Here is a 20,351-nt window from a genome sequence, read left to right on the forward strand (position 1 = left end):
AACCTTAATGGAGTTTCACTTGTATGAAGCATTTGCAAAACACTCTCTATATATTACTTTTTTAAATTTATTTTTACAAAGCTTCAGAATGTAGGAGTCTCCAACTGTTGCTTGGTAGAAAAGTCTGATCATGAATCACATCTCCATTATTTATGTATCAAAGCAATAGTAATCAAATCTATAAGAGTGTTCTTTGGCATACAAATAACTATGAGATGCTTTAGCTGCATCCAGCTCCTATCTGTGAAGATAGAGAGGAACACTATATATAGAAGGCTCAGTGGGGCAGCTTGGAGCAGAAGAATGCTCTCACATACCTCCAGCTTTGATACACTGCAACCTCACGTAATATATACTGCTCTTCTAGATCTGAGTCATTCTTCCTCACCCGAAGACCTAAATCAATACATTTATTTTATCAATACAAATACATGAATGGTATTCCCTGAGATCTGACCATATATGATATTTTCTTTGGGAATGATGTTGTATCAACAGATCTGTCAAATGTGTGTAGCATTCTTGCAAAGATAGAGAGTATTACCTCATAAGGTACACTGTACATGAAGGCAAATATATGGAAAAGTGGGAGGCACAAATATGGACCTCCACTTTGCAAACTCACAGCTCGGGAACGACAGTGGCTGCTCATTAATGACTGCTGCTCACCGTAACCCTATAAGGAGACAGCTGGGCCAATCAGCTTGAAGCACTGACACCACAGGCCACTCAGACAGCCAGATCCCACACAGAGCCCTCATCAGCTGTTCCTCAAGTTGAGGAAGCTCAGTGCACATACCAGCACCATGGTTCACAGACATGTGCAATGTTTTCATTTCCTTAACAAGACACCAGTGATGCTGTCCTGGCTGTGTCATCATAGTTGGCCTTCTGAGTAAAGTAAAACCTCTTTAGAGATGTGACATATGTGCAGAGTGGCACATTATGCATCAGAGTAACAGAAAATACAGTATTTTGAAACTCTAATTGCAAGACATTCACAGTGTCTTAATTTAGATGTATGATTGCAGGGCTATAAAGAAATGATACTGCAACACACAGCAAGTGTGCATTGCTTTAGGACATGGAGTTACATATTTCATTAAGTTCATGAGATAAACTTTCAGAATGGAGATTACTCTTTATGTTCCTTCAGAAATGAAATTGCATTAATGTTAATGTTGCTCTTTTGTATTCAATAATACAATACATCCAATAATATTCCATAAACTTTTACATTAACTTCAAAACATTTTATTCTCTACTGACATTCATTTAAACTGTGTCATTCAAGTGACTACATTGCAGAGAAGTCCCATCCATGTATGTAAAACACGTTCAGTGGCTTGTTGATTTTTTGCTGGCAGCTCTTATTTGGACTTGTGTGAACCCCTGGCCCCGCCCCTGGTCCCTAGACCCAGTCTGGGTCTTATTTAAGGGGCTCTTCTCACCCTCAGCCTTTGTCCCAGTGGAAGCATCTGCCTACCAGTGCACCTTGGTGAGTACATTTCACAACTTTTTTCTCCGGTCCGCTGTAGATATCTGTGTCATTTGTATGATTAGTTTCATGAAGTCGATTTGTGGGATATAAATGAATGAATGGATTATGTAACTTCAGCTACATAATGGTTTTCATGTTGTAATAACTAACTGAATGTGCTGACATCCGTTAGAACTGGAGTTACTGGTTATGCTAGGTTGACTGCAATGGGATGTTGAAATTAAACATAATTATATAATTAGATTTTCTGCTATAAAGAAACTCCATGCTATGGAAAGCATCTGTGGAAAAGCATAGAGAACTAACAAATATAGTCACTCAACCATATCCTATTGGAGTAGTACTTTGGATCAGTGCACAAAAGCTAGGGAGAAGGTTGCCAAATTCACCCATGCTCCAATGAATGAATCTAATAGGCAGCTGGGGCATGGAGCCATGTAGTAAAACAAAAGTGTCACAGTGTGAGGACAGATCGGTGCTGGCCTGGCTCTCAGACAAGCTCTCTCAGACCAGAAATAGCTGGAGATCCATGTGTCACTTGTTTCACCCTGTTAAGCACCGTGTCCTGAGCTTAAAATAGATCACAGGTCTTTCTGTTATGCCCCTTTTTGGTGCTACCTCAGCAGCTCTGAGATGGCCCAGGAACAATCACGGCTGTGGTGATATGGTATCAGTAGTTGTACAACAACGCTGGGACCAAAATAGCATCCAAATGCATGTCTAATTAGCTCTCTATAAATTGCACCCATTGAGGTGGGTTATATTTGTGTTTGCAAAGTGATAGAGCAGTTATAAGAGAGTGTTGGCAGGTCTTCAAATGTGCTCTGGATCACAGCTAATATATTAATCATATGAGTCTTTGGTCTAGTCACTTCATCACATCATTAGCCACTCCAGCGATAAAGCGTCTGTGATTGTTCAATTATAACAGGCCTTCATGCTATGTATTCTATGATGGGCAGTTTAGACAGCTGTTCCTAACACCCAGCCTAAATCTCCTTGTGTTTCTACCCCACCCCTCAAACTTTAGACCACCCCAGATAAAGCCTAATCATGTGTGACGATGATGAGACTACCGCCCTTGTGTGCGACAATGGCTCTGGCTTGGTCAAGGCTGGATTTGCCGGAGATGACGCTCCCCGTGCTGTCTTCCCTTCCATTGTTGGAAGGCCCCGCCACCAGGTAAGCTAAAAGAAAACTGAGAAAAAAATGTTTACTCAAGTATGTATAAAAGTATCATTTTCCGATGTCTTATATTCCTCTTGTGCTTCTTCCTTCAGGGTGTGATGGTGGGTATGGGTCAGAAGGACAGCTACGTAGGTGATGAGGCCCAGAGCAAGAGGGGTATCCTGACCCTGAAGTACCCCATTGAGCACGGCATCATCACCAACTGGGATGATATGGAGAAGGTGTGTGTTGACAGTGAGACTCATTAACACCATTCATGGCAGCTGACGTTCCACATCCTCGAGAATTCACAGCCTGGCATCGTAAAAGCTGCTTATTTTTAGAGGACCTGGTTGTTGTTGTTGTTGTTGTTTATTCAGTTGAGTTGTTTCAGTCCTGACATCAGCTGTTCTTTCTCATCCGTCAGATCTGGCACCACACCTTTTACAATGAGCTGCGTGTGGCCCCTGAGGAGCACCCCACCCTGCTCACTGAGGCCCCCCTGAACCCCAAAGCCAACAGGGAGAAGATGACCCAGGTACTTTACAGTCACTACTTTCCGCTCTGCTCTTACATATTTGTTCTCGGGTTGAGATAAACTTTTACATTGTGCTTGCTTTTTCTTCCAGATCATGTTTGAGACCTTCAACGTTCCCGCCATGTATGTGGCCATCCAGGCTGTCCTGTCCCTGTACGCCTCTGGTCGTACCACTGGTCAGTATACTGCAGCTTTTTCACGCAATTTAGTCTGTGGTCAGTTAAGCAATGAGCTAAAATAAGAGTAAACTGTTGAACATTTACATTCGGAGGGTGTCTATCATCTGGATAGATTCCGGTCTCATTGTCAGGGGGAGGTGTTAATCCCTCTTCAGCAGGGTGTGTGCCTGTGATGTCAGCAGCATTTGTATGGTTTATGATGCGAGACATATTTGAAGAGGGCAGACCTTTGCAGGCATGCATAGCTTACCCACTGTGGTCCTTTTCTGCTTGCTAAAGGTATCGTGCTGGACTCTGGTGATGGTGTGACTCACAATGTCCCCATCTATGAGGGTTATGCTCTCCCACACGCTATCATGCGTCTGGATCTGGCCGGTCGTGACCTGACTGACTACCTGATGAAGATCCTGACTGAGCGTGGCTACTCCTTCGTCACAACTGGTAGGTTTATGTCATCATGGTTCATTGGTTTAATGAGAGGTCCACAAGTGTTGTTTCTCAATACGTGAACTTTCTGCTCCATAGCTGAGCGTGAGATTGTGCGTGACATCAAGGAGAAGCTGTGCTACGTGGCTCTTGACTTTGAGAATGAGATGGCCACCGCTGCCTCCTCCTCCTCCCTGGAAAAGAGCTATGAGCTGCCCGATGGTCAGGTCATCACCATTGGTAACGAGCGTTTCCGTTGCCCAGAGACCCTCTTCCAGCCTTCTTTCATTGGTGAGTAATTGGTTTTATTTGTTTGTTTGTTTTGGGATAAATTTAAGAATTGCAGTAGGCCTACTTTGTCTCAGACAAAACTCAACTTTTTTTGCTGGTCCTCTACTAGGCATGGAGTCTGCTGGTATCCATGAGACCGCCTACAACAGCATCATGAAATGCGACATTGACATCCGTAAGGACCTGTACGCCAACAATGTGCTGTCTGGTGGTACCACCATGTACCCTGGTATTGCTGACCGTATGCAGAAGGAGATTACAGCTCTGGCCCCAAGCACCATGAAGATTAAGGTGAGAGAACGGCAAAGGTTTTAAATCATCAAGTTCATCCATTAAATAATGTAACACTCGTTAAAACTGAAATGGTGTTTATTCCTTGCTTAGATCATCGCTCCACCTGAGAGGAAGTACTCCGTCTGGATCGGTGGCTCCATCCTGGCTTCCCTGTCCACCTTCCAGCAGATGTGGATCAGCAAGCAGGAGTACGATGAGGCCGGACCCTCCATTGTCCACAGGAAATGCTTCTAAACACACAACCAACCTCCTTCCGTCCAAACATTTGTATGTTGTTGTCTCCTGTACATATATGTTCATGTTCTATTGTAATAAAGATAAGCATTTATGAAAGTATCTTCTGTACTGTGCTTGCTTACAGCAATGCAAATACACAAAATAACAAATGACACCGTCATGTGTGCGGTTTCAGCATACACCACAGATCGTTATGTCAATCCATCTTTGCCTCACATACCTGAATGAGCAAGAGTTTGCTGAAACTAGTGCCCTTTATATAGATGCTTCCACCTAGTGGTTGAAGACAAAAGTGAACATTCACTTTTACCATACTTGAGAATCTGAACAAGTACAGCCATTGTCTTACTTTCCTTCTTTCTCTGGTTAATTCTGACGTTAATATGTGTCTCATTCCTGATAGAAAGATTAGTGAAGAAAGCAGTGAAGGGTTAGGTTACACTACGTGGCTTTCTTACAGCTAGAGGATGTGATGGCAGTCACTTAATAACATGTATTACTTCACAGCATTTTATGTTGCAATCCATTACATTTAATTTCTTGGTCCAAGGATTGGCCATCTTACATTTTTTCAGTCCTCTCATTCTGTTTGATGTGATCCCATTAAACATGCTGAAAATCATTCATCTATACATTATGTGCCATAATCATAGCCATATTGCACAAAAACAGGATGAGGGAGAATTCAAAGGTGCGACTAGTTTGACTTACAGAATCAACCGGTTGACAAAGCGTCTACTTGAGGTTTCATCTAGAAACCACCCCGCCCAGTGAGGCTACCCTGGGTAGTAAAACACACGCCACCAGAGAATGTTATTCGAACCGTCACTAGCCAATCACAGCGTAGAGGGTATGGAGCGCCGCTGTTTGAATGCTCTGCGGAAACAGACAGCCTGGCAACCGATTTAACGAGTGAACCATTAGCGCAATGCAGTTAGCTAGCTAAAGAATTTAATCGATGTAATTCATACAGTTTACAGTTTGAAAAGAGGTAAACACAAATTTCCATTTGTGTGACACCGATAAGCTATTTAGTTTATTTACGTTAGGCTTGTAAATGAGCTAACGTTAATGTGACTTGCTAACGTTAGCTACCTAACTGCATTGCAACTGAAACACGGAGCTAGCTAGCTAACTAGATAGATAAGCGCTCCGTAATGTAACGTTAGTCAAGTCCTTAAAATCTCTTTGGGACTGAGTAACTTTGTCGTTCTTACTCTTGAGATTGCAAATGGTAAACAGTTGTAGGGAACAAGCGTCTTGTAAGTTAACGTTAAGCAGTTTAGATCCACGTGAGTATGACTTAGTTAGCTAGTTTACGTCAGAGGTGTGGAGAAAGTGATAACGTTAAAGTTAGAAAGACTCGGGTCAGGATAAAACCGATATAACGTAACGTCCGGTCCTGTCAGAAGAGAGTGAACGGATTGTTGTAAAGTTCATTTCAAAGTAACCTTACAAGAGAGAAGTGTAAAAATGAAAGTCATGGAGAGAAATGTGATGCGTCTAGTGGCTGTGCAGCACCTCCGCACAGCGTATGGGATAAAGACAAAGAACTGGAACAAAAACAAAGCCGCCAGCTGTAACGTTAAGTCAACAGCCAGCAACTCGGTAAGTTTAAAGAAAACCCATGCACCGCACAATTTACTTGCGTTTTTATTTGCAGTGACTTTTTTTGACATGACAATCCGTTATGGCAGACCACGATTTAACGTTCACAGTATCAACCTAACGTTACATGCTGTGGTTTAGGCAATTGAATCCAATTAGCATATTACTGAAAGCATGCCCCCACTGATGAAACCCATTTGTTCGCAGGCTGTTGTCACTCACTGCATATGCTTTGTTTGGCTGTGCTCGTGATTATTCACACCATAAAGTTCTTTACAAGTCATAGAAAGCCAAACTTGACGACACAAAAGGGCAATGTGTTTTCATAAATCTTTAGGGCACATTTTTGTAATGTTTTTGGACATATTGGCAAAATAGATTTGTAATTTAGGTAATTCAGAACAATTTAACATCTACACGATATGCCATACTGAATGTTATGGCAGTAAATTGACTAACAGTGAACGCCCTGTTTCTTCTTGTGTACTTGTAATTGGTTTACAGGAGTCACAAGGTTTGTTGCAAGAGACTTTGTGACTTTTGAAATGAACATTGAACTTCTGCATTTGCAGGGGAGGCCTTCAAATGTGGTAATAGCAAACAAATGCAATTAACTTTAGCTCAGACTATATGAGGAAATCAGCAACTGAAATGGAGTAATTCTTTTATTTGCTTAAAAACTCAGGATGGATTCAGATCATTGAGGTTAAAACCAGCATGAAGTGGCTACTTTCCATTGTTCTCTCAAACATAGGGATGTCTGGAAGTGGAATTACTATCACAGAGAACAATATTAGTATAGTTAAAAAAAAAAAGAGGCAGTGAGGTTTTGGACTCTCAGATTTTGATACAGATGAATACATGATAGTTGTGATGCTGTTATTGGAGTAATTTAACAGCTGGTTGTTTTGTTTTTTTTCCTCATTGTTTAGCCTTCTTGTTTAAAATCTAACATTAGTACAGTGAATGTCTTGTTTTTAATTGTTTGATTGTTCCCCCAGGCAAAGGTTTTTGGGGTATCCCTGGAGAGCCTACCGTACTATAATATGGAATGCGGGAGCGTGCCAAGGCAAGTAGACATGCTTTACTTTTACGCGAGCCTAAAGTAATTTAGAGTTATTACTTGTCCTGTCTTGTACATTTTATACTAACAGCATTTCTCTGCTTTCTTAGCTTCCTGGTCGACGCATGTATGGTACTGCTGGCACATGTCGACACAGAGGGCCTGTTCAGAAAATCAGGCTCGGTCATTCGCCTGAAAGCACTGAGGGTGAGTGATGGCTGAAGTTGACCTTGCATTCACTGAGGGATGTTGACCCTGAGAGAAAAAGTCTAACGCAGCAGCTGTGTTTTGTCTGTCTAGGCAAAACTGGATGCGGGTGAGGAGTGTCTGTCCACCGCACTTCCCTGTGATGTGGCCGGTCTGGTGAAGCAGTTCTTTAGGGAGCTGCCGGAGCCCGTGCTACCCACAGAGCTGCAGGAGACCTTCCTCAAGGCCCAGCAACTCCCCACCATGGAGGATAGGACCTCTTCCACCATGCTGCTGTCTTGTGTACTACCTGACAAAAACCTAAGCACCCTGCGTCACTTTTTTGACTTCCTCCACAATGTGTCTAAGAGGTGCCAGAAATATATTTACTTGGATTACTTTACTTTTTTTTTTTTTTTCTTTTTTTTTTTTTTAAAGAACATCCATCTACCATTAAATGTTATTTTTATCCGTCTTTACCTTCCTCTTCATATATACAATACTGCTGTTTCTCTCTCTCTCTTTGCTTAATCGCAGGAGTGCAGAGAATAAGATGGATAGCAGCAACTTGTCTGTGATCTTGGCTCCCAACATCCTTCACGCTGGAGACGGTACAGAGAAGATGAACGCCAACACTGAGAAACGCCTCAAGCTCCAGGCAGCCATAGTACACTGCTTCATAGAGAATGCCCACAACTTTGGTATGACTTGAGGCATCTTACCTGTAGGTCATCTTTTGTGTCCGTGTACACTGTAGCTTTTTAGCAATAATTATTTGGTTGTGTCTATGTTTCACAGGTGTGTTACCACAGTTTCTTCTAGAGAAAGTTCCAGCCATGATGGGCTGTGAGGCGGGGGTTCTGTCCCCTACTCATGATGGACTTGACGAGCTGGACATAAACTCAGGGATGAAGAAGAGACACAGGCGCAGCTTCGGAGGTAAGACTATACCCTCAGCTATCTGTTTTTGTTTTTTTATGAAAGCTGCAGTATATACGATTTACAGTAAATCAAATCTCAGATTGGCGATCTAAATTCCAGTTGCACTGGTGCAACCACCCTGAAAATATCTCGAGACACTAAACAGACATATTAAAGTAAAACGGAGCCCTGTATTGCAGTAATTGAAAATGAATCATGTTATTTTTAAGCAGCTTTAGTCAGTATACTTTTTATATGGTTCGATTTGTCTCATATTTCAGATGTGGTCAATGGTGCTCTGAATAAGATAAAAACTAATAGAACACCCACAAATGCCACCCAGTCAGACAGCCTTGGTAGGTACTGAGGTCAGATGAGACAATGTTGCCTGTCCTATAGCATGATGATCCATCTGCTATGCACATGAAACGACAAGCTTTCTGCAAATTAATTGACTTGATCTGCCTAAATAATGAAAAATAAGCCATTTGAATAATGGGAAATTATGCTTTGTTTTAATGTCTTCACTGGCTTTTGTTTTCTTTGCATGTCTGCCTGTCATTCGCATGAATCATCTTCCATCAATTTCAGTCATAATGTGCAAATTCTTTCAAGTGCCTTGGCTCAGAATTGACTTTGGAATGTTTTCAAATATTAAAAAAAACAACACACCCACACCATATAAATGTATTAATTCTTTTGTGATTTTGCCAGTCTTTTCCTCTGCAACTCCTGTGATTGCAACACCAACTTCAAAGCGAAAACTTCCTTTGGAATCTGGTTACTCTTTTGGATTCTCAAACAAGAAACGTAGATCTGTCAAAAAGACTCTTGGGATAGAATTACTTCCCAATACTTTGTTCAGCGCAGCTTCCACTCCTGGATCAGGTATTGATTGTTTGATCAAATGGGAATCAACTATTCTGCTATCTCTTAAGCTTGTGCTTAAGCGTACATGTTCTTTCCCTCCTTTTTATATATGGCAGCTTACAGTGCCTCGGGGGTCTTGGACTCTTCCCAAAATACCCTGTCATCAGCAGGAAAGTCTAGAAGGCAGTCATCTGTCTCTGCAAGGAGGAAGAGCCAACGACTTAGCAAGAGACATGCTCTCAACAGGTACACACTTTCTTTGTCCTCCAGTTATCCTTCACAATTCCCAATTAGGTTTTTTGTTTCTATGACCGAAGTGACAGTATGGTCAGATCTTACAGTATGGTGCCGTAATGGACATTCACAGTACATTTTACTGAATACAAATAATTAAGATCAAGTGATGCCATAAAATGCATTGTGCCACACAGCCATGAATTTCCCACTATACAGAAAGATAAGAGCTTGTAGAACATTATTCTTATGCTGATAATGGTTTGAATGTTTATCCTTTTCAGAGATGAATCTGGAAGAGCTGGCTGCTTTTCTCCTAAAGTCGACAAAAAGGAAGCCCCACGCAAATCTCTGCGCTTGCGTTTTAGCCTGGGGAAGAGCAGCAAGGAGGCTGTAAGTCTAGTTGCCCAACAGACTTCACATTCCACTTATCTGGTTCACAAAGATTATGAAAAATGCTGTTAATGAATTGCACTGAGGCATATGCTGCAGTTAACTTAAAAAAATATATATAGATAGAGTAACCTTTGCACATGGGGGGTTTTAATGGGGTAAATTGTTGCACATTAGCACTTTTTACTGTGTAACATTCTAAGTTTTACTTTCAGTAGCTAACAGGTTTAAACTAATGCATGCACGGTTAAAAAAAAAAGTGGATTGTGTTTCATATTTGTAATATTACAAATAAATTGTGTTCATACTTGTATGGTACAAAGCCATATGTCAAGCAGGATATGTCCTGTGATTTACTATGTTAAGCACTCAGATGAAAGAATGTTATTATATAGTATATACATAAAATGTATTGTGACCGGTTTTGGGGTACATTGGGTGAGCGGTTTAAGGTGCAGAACTTTCTAATGCTCTATAGTTCTATGTATATTCTTGACTTAATAAAAAGTTGATGACAAAGAAATCCAATATCTTGTTTCTTCTGAGTGACTTTTATCATCCTCTGAAGAACTAACCACAACATTAATGTAATTAACATATTAATGTTTCATTTTGGGTAACACCTGTGGGGTCCTTTTTTAACAAAAATAATACACTAAAGCTTCTTTCATCTTTCATGTCTCATTCCATGCTGGTGATAAAGGGATCTGAGTCCATTGGCTGGCGACTTGCCACTCAGGAGAGCACAACCAGTTTTCGTTTCACCAAAGAGACCGAGTTCAGTCCATCAGCTCTGCCTAGAAAAGCTGAAACCAAAAGTGAGTACCAAGTAATGAAATCCAATCAACTGCTAATAAAAATATCTCTATTCCAGTGTGATGTTACAAATGTAGTCCTTTTTTGAGTTGTAATAGCCCACATTGTTCTACAGGCTCCAGGTACATCAGCAAGTCTGAAGACAATTTGCTGACCCCCCAATGTGACTCAAGTGCCCACCGGACCTCATGGAGCGGGGAGACTCCCGTAGGAGCCCAGGCTTTCAGCGGAGGATCTTTCACGGACACCCCCATGCACGGGTGCTTAAAGAGCAACTACATGTCTGAGCCAGCCATCGTCGTATCAAAGCCCCCAGCAGTGGCCAGCTTTCCAAACAAGCTGTGTTGTGCTTCCAGTGCTGAGAGCAAGGGCTCCATCACTGAAGCCCAGAGTCAAACCGGCCCCACCCTGCTGACAATAAAGAAGGGCAGCGACCTCCAGGCCGTCACACAGGACAACTGCAACTCTACGGGGACAAACGCAACAAAACCATCACGCAGCCTGCTAGTCCCTCCACCAGAGACTCCCACGGTCAAAGTTGTGTCTGTGGACACGGATGCCTCCAGCTTCCCAACGCAGCAGAGCCTTCTGGCTAACGAACAGAACATTACCTTTAGCCAGATTGAAATTGCCGCTCTATCGCCTTTGCATATTGACAGTGTAGTTTTCGAGCCTGGTGCATGCTATACTCCAGTAGTACAGGCGGATAAAGGCTCTTTCTGTGCTGCTCCCATCAGCAGCTACAACCGCTCCATGGTGGGAGAAAGTGAAACGGAGGCAGAGCAGGTGAACTGCAGCAGGTTGATCGAAGCGCTGGACATCCAGAGTCCGGCTCTCTTCAAACTGGGTGTCTCCTCTGGGCTGCAGTCCACTCCGTACAAGCTGCGCCTTGAACTCGGAGATGAGCTTGGTACAACTCCTAAAATTGGTACTGTGGCCAGTGCGGTGCATGAAGAAAATGAACCTTCCCCGGAGAGTGGTACCAAAGTCCAAAAGCAGCAGCCCCTCTCACCGCGCAGCCTGGAGACTGAAAAGCGTCGGGTGGCAGACCACATTTATCACTTCAACAAGCTCACCCTTCATTCTCCCAGGGGCTCCAAGGCCGGACACGTCAGATCACCGCTCAAGTTCCAGCGCACCCCCGTGCGTCAGACCGTCCGCAGGATGAACTCCCTCCTGGGAGAGAGCAGGAGACCGACTAGAAATGCAGAACTCACCCTCAGCCAGAGCGATCAGGTGGTGAGGGCAGTGAGCCTGGAGAGTGGCCTCTCCCCTCACCCACAGCTCCAGCCTTGCCAGGGGGGGCCACAAGTGGGGCTGTCCAACAGCAGTCGCCCCATAAAGAAACCACCTCCAGTCCCACCCAAAAAGCAAAGCACCTTGGCCCGTAAACTCAGTTCCTGTGCTTTGGCCGACATGACCAACAAGGTCCAACCACAGACCAAACTGGACTGTTCGGTCCCTGATCCACCGGGAGCTCAGAAGCCTCTTGTGCAGCAGGTAGTAGAGATGGACCTCCACCATTACAGAGGTTCCCCTAGAAACCCCCTCAACCAAGTACGCCTGCTGTCTGCCACCAAGCCTATAGATTTATAGTTTAAAGTCTTTTGCCTTATATGTTTCCTCCTTACTATGCAGGTCTGTCTGGTAGGACGACGTGACATTAAACATGGCCTTTTATATGATCCATATTTTTTTTCAGGGGTTTTTAATTTATTTCTTTAGCTACCTTAGGTGCTGTCTGTGTTAGTGTCTTAAATGGGAGCTCTTCATATGTTTTATGTTTGTTTTAATCAAGTTTAGGAGTTAAATATCAACACATCAGCCTACTGGATTATGTTTCGTAATGTTTATACTGTAGCGTGCAGGCCAAATGATGTAAAATGTGATTGATGGTATGACTGGAAATGTTGAGCTCAAGTTTTATGCTTTTATTTATGCATTTTATAACTAATCTTAAATTAGATTTTTTTTTTTTTTTAAACAACTATTTACTGAAGTTGTGGCCATTAATTATACAATACTTTCTTACTGTCTTTTGTCATGGACAGTAACAAGAAAAAATGCACCTTTTTGTTGGATTTTAAAAAAAAAAAAAAAAAAAGCCAAGCAGTATTGATCACATCATGTCATAGTCCATTAATTTCAGAACCAACGGTCAGTAAAATGCTTTGCCATGTGAACAGCTTCTGACAAATAAAATCAAAAAGCATATACCTAACAATTTTTCTTTTTAGTTGAATTATTCTGGTTTGCAGAAATAATTAGCATTTTTTGGAGCCACAAGGGGGAGTCTTACAACCACTACTTAAACAATACTAGACTGAGATGTTCAGTGAATCATGTTCATATTGTAATAAGGCTTAGGAATTTATTCTGTCAAAAACCCAGACTGCCCCGTTGCAACTATATCCCGATAGAATACTGGTTGTTTGAAGGAATTCTTTGAACAAAGTAGGTTCTGGTACATTTGAAAATATATCATGCACTCTGGAGATTCCTTCATTATTAAAATAAAATGTTCTTTCTGCTCAGTGTAAAATCAGGTATCTGAAACTCCCACCTACTACTAAAAGCCTGTTTGGATCTGGCTCAGTGACTTATGTTGACCTAAAGGAGGTGAATGGCCTAGGCATGATTTTTCCTGTATATAATCTGAAGAGTAGACAGTGAAAGGGTTAAGGTCAAAATCATTCCCTCTGATTTATCCTCCACAGCCCATTGGGAGGCTTGCATGCTTCTTATGTGCAGTATATTGGACTTGGACAAAAGGTTGTTAAAATGCTCTTAACTGTAGCCGCTTATAAATATCACTGCAGTGACTAGTGCATTGTCTATATTAGTCTCATTCTGCATTTTTATGCATACATATTGCAGACAGGTGGTTGGGCTGAGGCCATGTGTTCAGCAAATGAACATAACTTTCTGAAACATGAAATGCATCAAAATATATAAGAAAAATGCTGTATACTATTATGGAAATCCAGTAATTGACAATTCACAATTTAGTTGAAGATATGAGCATGTTTGGCCTATAATCTTTTAATCTTTAACCAACAGCAGTGTGTGTGCTGGAGTTTTATTTTCCAGAATATTATAAAAGCTGAACATGTGACTATATATAGTTAATATTTCATGTTATGCTTTATACAGCTGTTAAGACTTTAAGCCACTACATTTGACTTGCCAGGTTGTGAAAAAAAAGTCTTTAGCTTGTGATCCTACTACTTTAGTAGGACACCTGATTTGCCCTTTAGATATTTATTTAGTTTAGTTTTACAACAGGAAAAATATGCAGAGAATCTGGACCAAAAGTTAATTAATCAGCAACTTATTAACATTTATAACTCTAAGCTTGTGGCTTAATAGTGCAGGCATGTACTAACAAACTACCAACATTCATAACATCTCTCCCATTCATTTTACAAAACAAAGGATATAACGTCAACCCGAGGGACATTTCCCAACCTGGCAACCCAACAGTTGTTCTTAACAGTGGCTTAAACTGATTTATAAGCATTAGTAAATGGTTTAATAAACACAACTACTATTCGTCACAATTTATAAAAGGTGCTCATTAGAAAGTAGTACCGATAATTTCTTTAATTAATTTTACCAAAGCCGTTTTAAGAATAATTTCACTTTCAACCAGATTACTAATTATCAATGGTTTTTAAATCATAGTAGCCCAAAATGTGCATGCGTAAATACACTTAAAATAACTACATAAAAGCCTATGGCTATATAATGGAGTTTATAATGGAACTTCCATCCATTACAATCTTTTATTTCCAAGCTAATTTTGTACTTCTGTATTCATGCAACAAAAAAAAAAATGTTTTGGTATGTTGCTATATATGATGAGTTTACAGCGACTTTAGAATGCTGTCTATGTTGAGGATTCACAGGTGTGCTGTAATCCGATAGTCAACCTTTTTAATTGACATAATCCTTAGATTGCATGTTCATAGTTTACGAGAGGACTGTAAACGCCTCCTTTCAGTTTTAAAATGGTGATATACTGTATTGTACCGTATGTTTCATCATGCTCGTTTTGATATTTACTTTTGTCTCTTCTCGCCTCCTCCTACCCCCGCCTGCCTGCCTGCCCTCGCTGTTTCTCGGTTGTCTGTTTTAGAAGTGGGTTCAGGGAAGTGTTGAGGGGGCGGATAGTTTTGATTTTCTCTACATCGTGCTTAGCCAATAATGTAGAGGGAACTGTTGTGCACATCTCAGCTGGCAAACATTTAAAAGGGAGACAGTCCGGCGCTGGAGCAATTTGTATTAAACCCCCTGGCCCCTGTCTATGGAGTGGTTAGTGTCCCACCCATCCACAGCCCCACCAGCGTACAGTCGACAGCAGTAGGTGCCTATCAGTTTGGAAGGTGGCGCAGAGGACTGACGGGATCAGATCATCGCACTTGTAGCAGCAGAGGCTCGCACAGGTGAGTGATTTTGGACTGTTTGACCTAACATAACATCCACGCGTATCGTCCACACCACTTACATTTGAGTTTCGTTTATAGCTTATAGAAACTACAAAACTGCATCCTTGTTATCCAGTGATGTGCTTGTGTGGATACGTACTTGGTTTATTAAACATAAGAAAGTTGATATGCTTTTGCTTTGGCTAAATCTGGTGACATTCCTGCTTAACGGATATATCTATATCTATGTATAGTAGCCTTATAACGAATGAGAGCATCATTCCATTTCTCACTCAGATATTCATACTGAGGTAATTCAAATAAACAGTTATGTTGTCTTCACATAATATTCTCGATTCGCATAGTTATAAAAAAATAAAATAAAAAGCAAGCTCTGTGCGTTTTTACAAAGAGAAAACGCTTTGACAGCTGTGCGTAATCCGTCCAGAGTTGAAATGGTATAGGCGATTCATTATTTTATTTTTCTCCCCAAGGATGGCCAACTCAACGCGTATCTTCTGCAGTATGGTTTTCATCATGGGGTTGCTATCCTCTCCCGTGGATTCCAAAAGAAACCGAGGTTCACAAGGGGCCATTCCTCATCCTGACAAAAGCAACCCAAACGAATCGGAGCAGCAACCGCAGCCTCCGCAGGCGGGCTCTGGGTCCCGGCAGAGGCAGGTCCCATCCTCACCGGCCGACGAAGTGCTGGAGTCCAGCCAGGAAGCTTTACATGTGACGGAGCGCCAGTATTTAAAACGGGACTGGTGCAAGACTCAGCCCCTCAAGCAGACCATCCACGAGGAGGGCTGCGTCAGCCGCACCATCATCAATCGCTTTTGTTACGGACAGTGCAACTCCTTTTACATCCCCAGGCACATCCGCAGGGAGGAGGGTGCCTTCCAGTCCTGTTCTTTTTGCAAGCCGAAGCGTTTTACCGCCATGACTTATACTTTGAACTGTCCGGACCAGCAGCCACCCACCAAGAAGAAACGCATCCAGCGCGTCAAACAGTGCCGCTGTATATCCATAGACCTGGACTAAAGAAATGTGTTCTGCGTGTTTTTCATATTCTTATTCTTCGCGGACAGGATTGTTTGTAGAAAAAAAAATATAGGCTGTCACACAGCCATGAACACGTGCCTGTCTCCATCGGAAGAAGCATCCATGAAGGCTTCTTACATTTAGGCCACGAAGATTCTCTTCTTGCACAAAGTGTGAACAAATATGGACATGCAACCTATAATCCGACGTTGAACGGCAACGAACATTTTACTCCTCACCAGTTTGCAAAGTTTGAAATCAAGCATCACTGCACGGGAACGCTGACTTGGAATGGGCACGTTTTACGCACGGCTTCCTCACCCCAAGAGGACTGAATAACCCCGGTTTATTTAATAAATCGAAACGCTTATGGTGACAGGAAAACATTCCTGTCCAATTTAGTATTTGTGTGTGCATATGTATTTGTTTAACTGGATGTTTCCACTGTGTGGAATTTGATAGATGAGCGGTTATATTTGTGAATGGAAAATGTGTTTTTATTTCGACATTTCAAGAACCTTTCAAGGTTGATTGATTTCTTTGAATTTCGAAGTCCACCAGTAAAGTTTTTTCTTTGTAAATTGGGTGCCTACACAGTTGTAGAGACAATATAGGCTTCTATGTTAGTTAAAACAAACTATGTACAGCGGTGGTTTATACAGTATCGAGATTAAATAGTTGTAAAATGTAAAGCCACCTTTGATGTAACCGGTTTGTTTATCCTTTGAATTAAATTATCCACCAAAACATAAAATAAACGGATGTTGGAATATGTGCATATGATCTGTTACTTTACACCTGATGTTAATTAGGAAGATGTGTCAAACAAAATGTTAAATTATCCCTTCGTCATCTGCTGCTTTCCTCCTGCATGGAGACATTCGCACTCAGCCCTGGGAATAAATGTCATAAAAGTAGTCCGTTTCAGGAGAAAAGATGCGGTTACCTGTTCAAATTATCCCTTGAGATGATGTCACTTAACCTTTTCGCTATATTTAATTACATGGCTCGACAATCTATCGGGAGGACTGAAAGGGGTGGGGGGGCGCGGTGCCAATGATTGATAAATAAATCGCAAATGTTGGGTATTTTTTTAATTAATTAAATGAAATATTCTTCAGATATCCATATTGAATATTACCCTCTTAATATATGGTCTAACCCACAATCTGTAGGATTATTTCAGTGTTTGAAGAAAAAAAAAAAAAAATTGGCTGGTGCCACAGGTGTGCATCTACAGTCAGAGCTGACAACATTCATATTTTCTTCCATCAGAATCGAGTGGGGATTTATTGATCCTTGTTTGATGAGCGTACCATCATTTAAATTTAGTTTTTTAAATGACTGTGAATATGTAAAACCAGGTCCTACATTTCAATTCTATGGCACAGAAAGACTGTGGTGATACAACAAAGTAAAACTAAAACACCGAAATGTCCATCTCATACCTGAAACAAAGTGAAAAGGGACATGACAAATCGCTCATGTTAACACTGCTAATCACTTCGTCTTCCAGGAACAAATTGTGATATCTACAAATGAGGCTTGATTGAATGACTTAATTCTGACTCACAGTTTATTGAAGAGCCTCAATTATGAATCATCAAATCCTCTTTGATGAGTCAGGTTTCTTACATAAATATCACATTTGCTTTGTGCACCGCCGGGCTTCTAAAAAGCTGGCCTAAAGAAAGTGTTGACAGAACAAAAAAAAGAGAGATATTGTTCCAGTTTGTTCAGCATCCAGTAGTTTAATCTTGAAATTTAAAACAATTCCATAAAATTACAGAGCACCTACAGTATATTAGAGCTACTGAAGGTTATATCAACCCGACATACATACATACATACATACATACATACATACAGACCACACCAGTTTCTTGGTCGGTATCAGCTCTTTTTTTGCTTTTCAAAGTAAAACATAGCAGTTTATGAAATATCTAGATTTTCTTTTTACAAAATAAATGGCACAGGTGAAAGACTTTGAAGGATAAAAAAAATGTAATTCAAGGTGCAGTTTTATGGATACTCTGATAATGGAAGTCTGTCTGAGGTATAATAACTCACATGGCTTCAGGTGATATGCTAAAATGTTCTCAATACCTAAAATACAACCCCCATCTTCATTCTATGCAAAGTACTTAACCACCACATAACATATCGTCGCGTACACTGTGACTTAGTGGGCACAACAGAAAAGTACTATCCATGTGAAAATATATCTTTCATCTGACTGACCTATTTGGAAGCTTCTCAGTCAATTACAACTCATAAAAATACAGCCTCAAAAGGGAACAAAGCTGATGCTTTTTGGCAGAAAATAAATCTTTCCTTACATAAATAGACTTTTCTTGAAGGAGACAAGGAGCTTGGTTACCTCTTACATTTGCGAAAAGAAAACATACACTTTAATAGACTTTTTAGAGAAAAATATCTATTAGGATTTCATCATGAAGCAATACAATTCATGAATCATCTAACTAAGTCGAACATACCCTTGCATAGAAAAATGGGTGCAAAAAAAGTGCACATCCTAAAAAAAATAAAAACAATTCCACACAGTTAGCATTAACAGGGCTTAACAGCTACTACAATCAGTAAAGTGCTTAAAAGGTGTGCTGGACACAGTGTGATGCACAGCACTAAAAGGATTAGCAATTTTTCATAATGTGTATTTAATATCTTGGGTGAGAGTGGTTGCACGGCCAAAACTTGTTGTGTTCTTCTGGTGGGTGTGTGTGTGTGTGTGTGTGTGTGTGTCTCGTCTGGGGCAGTGCCACAATACAGTGAAACCTCTACATACCGATTTGTGTGCACACACATTATATACTCAACATGTCTTAATCAGCATGTGAAGCCCAGCGCAGATCATTTATCATACTCCTCAAAGCTGCACGGTCCCTGCAGATTCAACAACATGACATATTTACAAGACTTTTAATGAGCCATGGTGAATGAAAAGCTTTTTCGCTACAGCAAGGAGCACTAGCAACTGCTTTTTTACCACTTCCAGAGAGAGAGAGAGAGATTTGTTTTGTCAACAGGGATTTTCCTCTTCAGGCCACAACATCTTAACATTTTGAGTATATAGGAGCATTATCACTCTGCTATCTAACATCTACAGTTGAGAAAGAAATAGTTTCTCAGCTCTTGTAGACCCAGAAGGAAACTCTTGGATGTGTCAGCTGTTGGGAATCCCACTGACCCCTTAAGACCTTTCACAAGCTGAGCACTCAAGAGGTCGTGCCCTGCTGGATGAATGAGATCAACCTTTGGCCTTGAAGACTCTCATCACTTTGGCTGTGTCAGCCATGCATCCTTGCTGCAGGCCCAGCTTATACGTATACAGGGTGGTGGAGGTTAGGGTGGCGAAGGGCTGGTGTTTGTAGAGCAGAGATATACAGCAGTGGGAGTAGTACGTGTCCAGCGAGGTTTTATTGTGAGTCTGTATGGTGCACAGAGGGCAGTCCGAATCAAAACGCAGGAGAAATATGGCCGGCACACTTTCTGATCTGCGATCTACACCAACCTCGTCATTTCTCTGCTGCTACGTCACTAGTCCTTTCGCTCAGCTGGAAGACACGCTGGCTTCCTTCTGCCGCAGCCTCTCTTTCTGTTGGCAAGAACCGTAAAAAGATTCAGTGTATGTATCGATATCAGCATAGACACAAGAAAGGAGCAGCTTTCAGGAAATTCCATCTCCGCTATATGTAGATCTGTTCTTACCAGACTGTTGGCATTGGTCTTCTTGGTTTCAACTCTCTTCTCTGCTGTGATCTTCTTAATGTTTTCTTGAGCTTCCTTCAACCTATGGGGGGAAAAAAGAAAATTCACAAGGACTTGACACTGACAGAGCTTTTAAAACTAGAAGCACACATTCGAAGCTTTGAAAATAAATCATGAAACTTGTGAAAACCATATAAAGTCAGAAGCCTCTCATCACTGTGTCCTTGTGAAGTTGTTTGTAAGGGCAAGATATTTAAGCGTCTCCCTGGGGCACCCTGTCTTTCTTGCACACACACACACACACACACACACACACACACACACACACACACACACACACACACACACACACACACACACACACACACACACACACACACACACACACACACACACACACACACACACACACACACACACACACACA

General features: G+C 41.4%; 4 protein-coding genes across 5 annotated transcripts in view; 3 read left to right on the plus strand and 1 right to left on the minus strand.

The window, feature by feature from the left end:
• The first annotated feature begins 1,391 nt into the window (after positions 1-1,391).
• Positions 1,392-4,732, plus strand: actc1b (actin alpha cardiac muscle 1b). Its single transcript, XM_028565197.1, has 9 exons — positions 1,392-1,498; positions 2,532-2,683; positions 2,782-2,910; positions 3,096-3,206; positions 3,298-3,382; positions 3,665-3,826; positions 3,911-4,102; positions 4,212-4,393; positions 4,487-4,732. The coding sequence occupies exons 2-9, from the start codon at positions 2,555-2,557 to the stop codon at positions 4,628-4,630; spliced, it is 1,134 nt and encodes a 377-aa protein (XP_028420998.1). The 5' UTR covers positions 1,392-1,498; positions 2,532-2,554; the 3' UTR covers positions 4,631-4,732.
• A 699-nt stretch (positions 4,733-5,431) lies between these two features.
• Positions 5,432-12,948, plus strand: arhgap11a (Rho GTPase activating protein 11A). 2 transcript variants are annotated; one of them, XM_028566678.1, is made up of 12 exons: positions 5,432-6,241; positions 7,243-7,310; positions 7,415-7,511; positions 7,605-7,861; positions 8,028-8,191; positions 8,289-8,429; positions 8,693-8,767; positions 9,126-9,299; positions 9,398-9,527; positions 9,800-9,908; positions 10,612-10,726; positions 10,840-12,948. In XM_028566678.1, the coding sequence occupies exons 1-12, from the start codon at positions 6,107-6,109 to the stop codon at positions 12,318-12,320; spliced, it is 2,946 nt and encodes a 981-aa protein (XP_028422479.1). In that variant the 5' UTR covers positions 5,432-6,106; the 3' UTR covers positions 12,321-12,948. The 2 variants fall into 2 exon arrangements, with proteins under 2 accessions (XP_028422479.1, XP_028422480.1); XM_028566679.1 differs by lacking the exon at positions 8,693-8,767.
• Positions 12,949-14,943: 1,995 nt separating this feature from the next.
• On the plus strand, positions 14,944-16,929 carry grem1b (gremlin 1b). Its single transcript, XM_028566455.1, has 2 exons — positions 14,944-15,169; positions 15,646-16,929. Exon 2 carries the CDS (start codon positions 15,647-15,649, stop codon positions 16,193-16,195), a length of 549 nt encoding a protein of 182 aa, XP_028422256.1. The 5' UTR covers positions 14,944-15,169; position 15,646; the 3' UTR covers positions 16,196-16,929.
• Positions 16,930-17,926: 997 nt separating this feature from the next.
• Positions 17,927-20,351, minus strand: part of LOC114547103 (formin) — a 56,949-nt gene continuing 54,524 nt past the window's right edge. Inside the window, exons 19-20 of the mRNA XM_028566335.1 lie at positions 19,925-20,006; positions 17,927-19,811 (exon numbers count right to left, since the gene is read on the minus strand). Coding sequence (XP_028422136.1) covers positions 19,767-19,811; positions 19,925-20,006 — 127 coding nt within the window. The 3' untranslated portion in view covers positions 17,927-19,766. The remainder of the gene's footprint in view (positions 19,812-19,924; positions 20,007-20,351) is intronic.

This window comes from Perca flavescens, chromosome 20 (genome assembly GCF_004354835.1).
Source record: "Perca flavescens isolate YP-PL-M2 chromosome 20, PFLA_1.0, whole genome shotgun sequence".
In the NCBI taxonomy this organism is placed as follows: domain Eukaryota; kingdom Metazoa; phylum Chordata; class Actinopteri; order Perciformes; family Percidae; genus Perca; species Perca flavescens.